Below are 9,802 nucleotides of genomic sequence, written 5' to 3'. Positions count from 1 at the left end.
GGGAGGCTCAGACTGGGGTTTGGAAGAAACTTCTGCACTGAGAAAACGCTGAACGGGCCGTCCAGGGGGAGGGCTGAGTCCCCATCCCGAGGGACGTGGTGCTGAGGGACCTGGTCTAGCACTGGAGGCGGTGGAGTTAGGTTAATGGTTGGTACATTTAGGTTACAGTTGGACTCAACGATCTTCAAGGTCTTTTCCAACTCGAACAATTGAGCGATCCTGTGTGAACGGGCTCCCCTCACAACACGTCCCACCCGCAGACACGACGGCACAAGAGTCACAACCCCGGCGCTGGCTCAGCCAGGCTTTTATTGCTGTGCTTCAAACGTAACAATTCCCGGCATAACACAAAAACAAAACACAATCCTTTCAGGAAGCAAAGCACTGCAACCCCCTCAGGAACAGCAGCTGCTCCTTGGTGCACAGCAGCCGGGTCGGGGCAGCACCGACCTGCCACGCCAGGGGCAGGGGAGCTGGAGCTCCTCGAGCTGGCATCCGGCGCCCGAGTTTCCCATCAGACAACTCAAAAAACCTTACGTGAGCGTCACAACCGGATTCTGTGCTAACACCAACCGTGTTAAGTCACTTCCAGCTCCCTGCATGAAGGTGAGAAGGATATCAAGTCCCTGCCATCACTTCTCCTAGCAGTGTGCTGACATCCTCATTTACAGGAAGTTTGTAGACATATCTATGTACACAGGAGCATTTTCAAAGTTCATGATAAACATCTTTAGCTTCTTATTTAGTTATAATGTTATTACTTTTTAAAGTGTTCAATACATTATCATAAGCCTTGGTATCTAGATACCTTAACTCATCCAGTAATTTAATAATAGCTTGTTTTTCTCCCAGTGTGTTTTTCCAGGTGAGAAGCATCTGATAACATTGCTCTTCTCTATCATTAGGAAAGTCATAAATAATTTTAGTAATATCATTTTCCTGCAGCTGAGTTCTCATAAGTGGCTTCCATTTTCTGGGTGGTACTTCATTTATAATGACCTGCAAGGTATCTCTCAGCTCTGAAAAAAAAACAAAACCAACACACAACATACATCAGCCTAGGTTTTAACATACAGATTTTTGTTTTCACAGCTAATGTATATGTTTTCCCATTAATGTTCAACAAATCCAGGTACAGACCAAACAGCAACAGCAAGGCCAGGTCTGGCACTTAAGAAGCGACAGAACAAATAGTTTCCCTACTGAGTGATCTTGAACAAAGCTAAAGGTATCAGTCTACCTATCTCAAAAGCAGCCTCTTCAGATGAGACACTATTCAGTAAAGGTGGTTGGAGAAGGGCTTTATTGGCCTGCAAGTCTTTGCTTAAGCTTAATAGGGCTACTCAGCAGTAGGCTTTAACCACTTTACTGTGCTACTAGTATAGGTTTGCCAAGCCAAGATCAGCATGAGCAAAACAGGTCCCTTGGACATCCAGCACATCAACTTGCAGGCCATAGGGAGCAATACATTGATGCAATGTGGTCTTCCATGTGAGAGGACATTTGACAGAAAGTTCTCCTGCTGTGACCTACGTGTCACTCATTACAGCAGAGTACACTGCTACAATGCAAACTTGTTTAAAACATATACATAAATATTGTACCATTCTTACTCTGAAAAGCATGACTGCACTATACTCTTGTGCAGAAAAGCCACACTTCAATTCACCATGGGGATTACAGCTTTTCTCAAACATAGTAATCATTCTGTTTTGGCATATTTTATAGCAATCTGAAAGCGTTATAGCTCTAAGCAATACTCATTAGCCTCCCTACACTATTCCTTCAGTAGACTAAAGTCAACAGGAAAAAAACCTCAAATTCCAGGTTCTGTCATTTATGGAAAGCTTACCTCTTTGAGAGAGATCTTTAACTTGTATTTGACAGTGTGTGCGTCGTGCCTGTAATACAAAGTTGAACCATTATTCCAACATTTCAGAACACTTCTCTCCTGATTTGGTAGCTTGCTTTCACAGCATACACACCAACAGGGGGAGGAGGTCAGATTTCACAGCACAGCTGAATGTATTTGAATGAAAAAAATCACATGCTGAAACAGCCATACCTACTAGCTCCAAAGTGAAGCAACGAGAAAACACATTTGCTAGTATTGCAAAAGACTAACTTTTGTGTAAATATTGATCAGGGAGATGAGAGAGGCTGAGCAGATTAAATGAGAAACTGAAGTTTGTTTTCCCAATATCACTTCCCATACTTTCTATTCCATCTTTAAGGCAAAGCCTTCTCTTCCCTGTCATTATTCCTGAAAACGGCACTCAGTCAAGAAACAGCTATGAACTCAACTGAAACTGCACATGTATCAGAGAAAATACAATTACAATTTCACACACACACTTACCCTATGTTTTGCTGGCATCCTACCCTTTCGTACCTTCGGTGGGGCATTCCGACAAAAAGCAGGATTCTGCCTAGTTTTTGCTGGTAGTGAAGGGTTGGTGATCTTCTTCCAGCACCTTTCCATGTGGCACCCTAAGCTGCAATGTGAGGTGGTGCCCAGCTCAGAAAGCTGATCACTGTTTTCCTCTGGTGATGTGTTTTTTAATTCCAAGTTATCATTGGTTTGGGCTTGGCCCTCTGGGCTCTCATGAGAGTTCTCATCCTCTAGGTTGACTGTGGTATTTGCAGGTGTGTCTCGTGGTAAAATCAGGCTTTCAGTACTGCCCTCTGACTCCTGTAAAGAGTAAGAACATAGTTGAAGAAATATTTTGTAGGTCGACTTTCAAGGACAGTCTGGAGGTAAAAAGCCAGAATACTTGAAGTCACCAGATGTCAGAGAAATGAGAGGAGAGCTGCTAGTTTGGTAAAGTTACAAATGTGCAGAAGTTACAGCTTTCAACCTTAGATCCTTCACTTCCCTGGCTGTTCTGCAGAGTAAGGCTCACAGGCTACCTCCACAATAAATGCAGGAAACTTCTCCTCATGTTTTCACTGGCACGTACTGCTGCATGCTACTCCAGGCATAGAAGGTATGCATTCCTCCTGAGGCAGGAGGAAATGAAATTGCCTTGCTGCACCTGAGCTGACTTAACAGCAACAGGGGCCTCAAGCCTCCCCATGTATCAAGGCTGATTCCCAGAGCTTTTGCCAAGCTGTTAATAGTGTATCAGCTCCATGCAAGTGCATGAGCTTGAGTTTTGGGTTTGTTTTTTTTTTTACTGGATTAAGTTTCTTCTGGTAGATTCACAAACCAGAATGAGTTGAAATAAGCCCATAAGCACCAGTTCACATTGCATAGTTTCTGTGAGGGGGCAAAGAGAGAAGCCAGGAGGGCTGTAGCACTTTTAGCATTCTTAAAATATTAAACAAGCATATGCCAGGGGGTATAGATCCAAGCCATCAAGAACAGTACAAGTACAAAGCAGACCAGCATCTGTCTGGCATATCAGCTAGTGCCAAAACTGGAAAGCTTTAGGAATTTTATTTTTTCTAAAGGTGGAAAATCAGGCCAAAGAGTGACTTCTTCCAACAAGGATTGTGTTTATTAAGGGACAGTTTCCCCCAGGAGCATAAGGCACCATGATTTCTGTTTGTACAAGGTCTGTGACCCAGGTGTGACACCACCATGTGACCAACATGCGTAAGCAGGGATGTGAGGGGGACGACCCCACATATCACACATGTAGTTGTACATTGAATCCACTTTAAGGGTGCAAACAGGTGGAACAGGTTGATCCTATTTATATAGAATAGTTCTAAATAAGTAGCTGAGCAACTGAAGGTACACAGCACCACTAATAGCTGCTGGTCTATTTTGGAATGAAATGAAGTATCAGCAACTTTTTTTTTTTTTTTTACAGCAGTATAAATTCACTGGTACTTTGTAAAGAACAGCAGGTTGGTGCCAAAACACTTGGTCTTAGTGTAACTCTCCTCAGCAGATATGCTTTTTCTTACAGTAGCATGAACACTTCCAAGTATGCAGACATTGCAACTCAAGTCTGTGACAACTCTCTTGTCAGAGCTAAGTGTCACCGTGCACCAGTTTGTGATTGCATTATTCTACTACCCTTTTATTCAACATAAAGAGAGGTTTAATTTGCCTATTCCTATGCATTTTGACCAGGTTTTCTGTCACATTTCTTCATCAGCTTCTATGAATACACGAAGCACTGTGAACCTGGCCAGGGCATGTGGGGGCACACAACCCAAGAAAGACCCATGGGTGATTCATGTATTTGAGCCACTTATGGACCTTAAAAAAAGAAAATAATTTAAGGTGATGTTTTTAACACATCTTTTGATTCTGTTTCTTCAAGTATCCAAGACATTTCAAGTAATTAAATGCATCTTGATTACATCAAGCTAGTAAGAGCTCACACACCAGGTGAGCAGTGTATGCATTCGGTGGGGGACAAGAAAGGCAGCAGGGAGAAGATGCAGGAAGAAGGCACAGGTGCTAGTAGAGAAATCTGGACATTTTTCTTAGATCCTTATCAAGACAGATTTGTTGTACAGCTTGGTGTTACACACCATTATATAGTGAAGACTGATCTCATTCTTGCACCACCATGCTGTCAGGAGCATAGCTTCTAAACAGAGAAGCTAAAGCCAGACTAGCTAAATACAAGCTAGTCTTGTATTTATCTTGCAAAATGCTAACTAGCAATAATCTTCAGACTCAACAGCAGCTTCTGAAATAGTTTGACTAAAGGAGGCCAGGGTGAACCTGGCTCTAAAGGGGAACATATGCCAGTAGCCAGCCTCAACTTTGTGAAGCCTTTTCAGGGATGTACTTCTGAACTGGTATGCTCTGAGCCCTGAGCCCCTTGTCTTATAGGACTGCACAGGACCAAGTTAGACACCCAATATGCAACATGAGCTAAAAGGCAGGAATACTCAGTCACTTTGCTGGATGACGTAAGTCAGTCATATGAACACAAAATTGTAAGTCAAAATGCAAGGAAAGCTAGAACACCATCATGCAAGTTATAGATGGCATTGCCTGGGGAATGGACAAATGCAACAGCAACTAACTAATTGGATCAAGGCATCACTTAGAGACAGTTTGAAGTGAAAGTTTACACTTAGCCTAATTTTTTTTTTCCACTTTCAAAACATTCTGGCCATGGGCTGCAGCATTTTTTTAAGGGAAATCCTGGGAAAGGTAATTGCAGTGGACACATGCAGCTAATGAATGCATCAGTCCCTTGCTAACATCCAGCCCTGTATGAATCACAACTTGTCACATCACAGGAACCCATCCTACCCATAGGTCTAGGGCAAGATGAAAACAGAGAGCTGTGTTTCAGGTACAATTAAGCAGTGCACAACTAAGCTGCAGAAAACTGAGAGGAAACACTTGATCCATCATATACTTACCAGACCTTTGTCCACATCTTTATCAGTTGAAGCAGCTGGAAAACAAGATGGATGTCTAAGAAACTTTTAGGAATTGAAGCAACTTAAAAACGCCAGCTGAATTCACACAAGATTTATATGCTATATACACATTTGTAACACAAACCAAAGCTCCAACCCAAGCCATTTAGTTTCCTTGACCTATCATGTTTCATGAGACCCTTACCTCTTAGCCTCCACTAATAGCACAGGTTTTGCACTGTGCCTTCATACAGAGCATGAAGGGTCCTGCTTAGTAAAATATAGACCATAAGATGCAGTTCGGCTTTTAAGCCACTTTTTCAACCTCCCCCCACCTCCAACTTATGCATTTCTCTGGGCCACTTCAATACAAAAGGCAGAAATAATCTTTACTGCAATACAATCAATAAGACATAATTTGAACAGTTATTCAAAATAATTTTAAAAATTATTTTAACTAAACTAGTTGCAAAAACTTCAATATGCTTTAGTGCAAAGTTTCACAGGAAAATCCCTATTTCCACTTAAAAAAACCAAACACCAACTAATTCACACAGGACTTACCATGAATGTTAGATTCATGGCTTTGTTTGATGGTAAGTGACTTAAATGATGACAGGGCAACAATTGCTAGAAAAAAATCCCCACAGCCAAACACAGTGAATGAAAGTCATTAATGATCTAACTAGTTGCTACTTCTTGCCCCATGTCTGAACTCATACATGGATTTTTCTCACACTTTGCCAATACAATGCAATTAGATCAGAAGGCTTTTAAGGACCTTATGCTAACCTTGCTTTGAAGGCATCTCTCAGTCAAGCAAGAAAGCTCAAAGTTTATGCATTTTATTTACTGAACTAAACTAGTTTCCATTATGCAGGAGCTGATTGAATTAATATTGAATATTATAATAGTAATTTAAATCACATACTAAATGAGCTAGAGCTTAAACAGGCCCCTGTTTAAGGGGCTAGTCTTAGTGTCTGCTTTGCCAAGTTCTGGGAAGTTCATGGATGGTAATCAAGTAGTTACCTTTTCTACTCTTCAGCTTTCTAATTATAAAGGTCAGCAATACAACAAGAACAACCAAGACAGTCAGACCAACGACAATAGCTAAGCCTCCTATGAAGGAAAAAGGAACAAAATTAGTACAGAAGTACTGAAGCAGTCCCCAAACAAGATATCCTTAAGTGCAAGTCTTGCCTGCTTCTCAGACATAGATGTAAAAGAAATCTTTGCACTATTTGTAACTTCCAACAGCATCACTGTTGCAACTTTGAAACCCCTAGCAATACACATAGCTCTTCACAGCGAGAAATTTAAGATGGTTTGTTGTTCCAACTTCTGAGAGCTTGTCTTCAGCAAGTAATTCTAAGACCAAAATACAGCAGCTCTTAAACATGTTACAGTAGCTCAAAACACTGTTTTACAGACTGCTCTGGTGTTAGCAGTCTGAAGCCAGAAACCCAACCAACCAAGCTGAGTGGTATTTGAGTACCAAACCTTGACCAGGTGAGTCACATCCTACACCTGTGGTAGCATTGCAGTTCTGCACAGTGTCTTTCCCTTCTGGATACCTGAAGTGGATAGCAACAGAGGTTTCTATCAGCATTTCCAGAGCAATACGAAGCTCTGCCCAGGCTTGATTTTTTTCAGGCAGAGCTTAGAGACATAAACACAACACTCAAACAGGTAACCTTTTAAAAAGTGCACCTTTAAAGAAACAAAAATACTACTACAAGATTAAATATAAGCAAAGCAGATAAAACTTATCTATGTTAGCCTGAGTGTCCGAGCAGATGCATTATTCATGCAGTTAGTTTCCTTCAACAAGTGGTTCTACCTCCTGAAATTTTGGACCAGCTAAAACAGCACTCATTCACATGTGTATGTGGGGAAGTACGAATCTGAAGGTGTGAAAAATATTAAGCTTACAGCCATAAGCAAGAAGCACAATACCAAAAGCTGTATCTTCCTAGGTCTCAACCTCATGTAATTTGACACTAAAAATTGAAACACATCAATAATCCTATTTGGCTTCAGGGGAACAATATACAGCTTAATAATCATGTTAGGTATTGGCACAGATTTGGCCACAACTTTAACACTACTAGAAGGAAAACAGTCGCTTATATTAATTATCAAACTTACGTTGTACTCCTTCTCTGACATATTTCACAGCCCTCAGTAGGGCAGAAATACCCTTGTTTGCATTGGCATTCAGTATCACGTGTCAGAGTACAGGTTCTCAAAGTTATCTGATCTGAAAGTAAAATATAAGATACAAATATAAGAAGTTGTGACTCTCTACAACTGTGCAAAAATTATACTCAGGCCATAAAGGCAATTTATTAGTAAGTTCAGTATTCTCAATGGCTGGAAGTGCAAAAAGCTCAGAGGACACATTAAAAAAGGGGGAAAAGGGTTAAGGTGTCATCAAAATTGTGCTTGGTACCGTCTTTGCACTGCCTGCAGGTTAAGCATTCTTCCAAGCCATTCGCATGGGCAGTGTAACTCTCTCCTGCAGTGCAATTCTCACATCTTCCTCGTGAATGCGGAGTACTGCAGTGGGCAGCAACGTAAGTACCTGTGGAAGAGAAGTGGCAGCAGCAGGAGACTCAGAGGATCACTTAACAGGCAGAGGACTGCAACAGGATGTTACAACACAAAGCCATTTTGAGGGAAGTTCAAGCCCTTGGAAGTGAATGGTGAACCGAGCCCTGCAGCAGGGTGAGGAGGCAAGCTCACAGCTTGCCACTCAGGGAGTGGTAGCCAAGGAGCCACCTCCACCAGAACACACCAGAGACCAGGATGACTCACATGGCAGCTCAGTCACCCGTGCCCAGCCTCTTGTCCTCTGAAGAGGCACGGCAGGCGCAGGGAGAATTGCTCTAAACAACCTCTCTTCTTGGTCAGAATTATCTTTAAATCCAGCCGATAGCTCCCAGTACTACCTAAGGGCAAGGTGCTTCTTGGCACAAAGCTTGTTAGCTCTGCACACACTGAGCAAGGAGGGGAGAGCAAAGGCAAGCCTAAATTTTACCTACAGATACAGAAATATCAGAATTCTCCTAGGTTTGCCCTTTGTGCTAGCCAAAGCGTTTCGTTGTGTGGCTTTGTTAGGGGCTTTGTTTGCTTTTCGGTGGTTTTTTTTCCTCAGAGAAAAAAAAAACACCAAACAAACGCACACACCACCCATCTTGGAAGACTTCATCCTGAGCAGCGGGCAGAGGTTTCCTGGCTGGCTGCCAAGGCATCTCTCCCAGTCATCGCCTGTTGCGCAAGGGGCTCTCCCTTCAAAATGGAGCCAGGCCTGACCAGCACGGAGCAGCCACCCAGCTGCAGCAGCCTCGTGATTCCACCGGGTGCAGCGTGAAAAACAAGAGTGATGCGCAGCCACCTCCTCTGGGAGAAAACCGTGGCTGTTATCCACTCCAGGTGCCTGAAGCCTTACCTGCTGGACAAAGCACGCAGCAGTGACCTCCACTGAAGTACTCTCCCTCCGGGCAGCCCTCTGCTCCCAGCCCGGGCACCATCAGCAGCGCAACCTGCAGCGGAGACATAGGTGTTTGAGTGATTCATCCTCCCGGGACAGGATAACCATCGCGGGGAGAGTTCCTGTAAAGACTTGAAAACACATTCACAAGTTCACGGGAAGCCACAAAGGAAACCCAAGCTAATTTCTGCTAAGTGTGCCACTCACAGCAGTAATTACAAGAACAAAGCTGGGGTTAAAGCAGAACCATTCAGTGGCTGACAAGCTTAGGCAACTATACCCACAGATCCCCACCTCCGTCTCTAACTTCTATTTAATTTTCACTAATTCGCTACAGCTGAACTTCAGAGGCCGAGGTTTCTACTTCGTACAAGCGATTCATTCCTCCCTCCTTCCATCTGTTTCATTCAGAAGGGTCAGTGGCAGTTTTCCTCCGAGAAGACGGAGGAACGCCCCGGAGAGCCCATCCAGCATTTCTCACTAGCTCTGTAATCCGAGTAGGCAAGTAGTTAGTTGAGTCATTAGCAAAAAATAATTTACTGTAGCCACAGGAGCATTAGGCACTTTTTTCCCTCTCCGAGCAGCCCGAGGGCTGCGCACCCCTCGGCCAGGCTCCCGAGCAGCTCCCATGCTGCGGGTTTGGGGCCACCCAAGTACATCCCTCACTTACTACACACACGCAAGAGAAAAAGGTAAAGCAGGAGGAGAAGAAGGAAAGGTGGCGAAGCTCCCCGGCGCTCATCGCCATCAGCGGCCAATTTCCAGGCTGAAACCGAGAGTTCCCGCAGCGCCGCTCATTCAACTCTCCCGCCGGGGGACTGAAAATCTCCTCCGTAATCGCGTAGTTGAGAAAACCACCGGTTTCCCCATTCAATAACGTGAGGACGATCAAAAAGCCCGACTCATAACTTTCCCCCCTCCCCCCGGGCGCGCCAGGACGGGACCCGTGAGCGGCTCCTCCCCCCC

The 9,802-nt window shown here is 43.6% G+C and overlaps 1 protein-coding gene across 1 annotated transcript in view; it reads right to left on the bottom strand.

The window, feature by feature from the left end:
• Positions 1 to 738: 738 nt before the first annotated feature.
• LOC104394318 (tumor necrosis factor receptor superfamily member 10B-like) overlaps positions 739 to 9,802 on the bottom strand; it is a 12,161-nt gene continuing 3,097 nt past the window's right edge. The window contains exons 3-11 of the mRNA XM_010003896.1: positions 8,795 to 8,888; positions 7,796 to 7,927; positions 7,492 to 7,603; positions 6,844 to 6,917; positions 6,373 to 6,462; positions 5,341 to 5,375; positions 2,393 to 2,692; positions 1,853 to 1,901; positions 739 to 1,019 (exon numbers count right to left, since the gene is read on the bottom strand). Coding sequence (XP_010002198.1) covers positions 739 to 1,019; positions 1,853 to 1,901; positions 2,393 to 2,692; positions 5,341 to 5,375; positions 6,373 to 6,462; positions 6,844 to 6,917; positions 7,492 to 7,603; positions 7,796 to 7,927; positions 8,795 to 8,888 — 1,167 coding nt within the window. The remainder of the gene's footprint in view (positions 1,020 to 1,852; positions 1,902 to 2,392; positions 2,693 to 5,340; positions 5,376 to 6,372; positions 6,463 to 6,843; positions 6,918 to 7,491; positions 7,604 to 7,795; positions 7,928 to 8,794; positions 8,889 to 9,802) is intronic.

This window comes from Chaetura pelagica, unplaced genomic scaffold, assembly GCF_000747805.2.
Source record: "Chaetura pelagica isolate M959 unplaced genomic scaffold, ChaPel_1.0 scaffold28, whole genome shotgun sequence".
Lineage (NCBI taxonomy): Eukaryota > Metazoa > Chordata > Aves > Apodiformes > Apodidae > Chaetura > Chaetura pelagica.
This window is presented reverse-complemented; position numbering and strand designations above follow the sequence as displayed.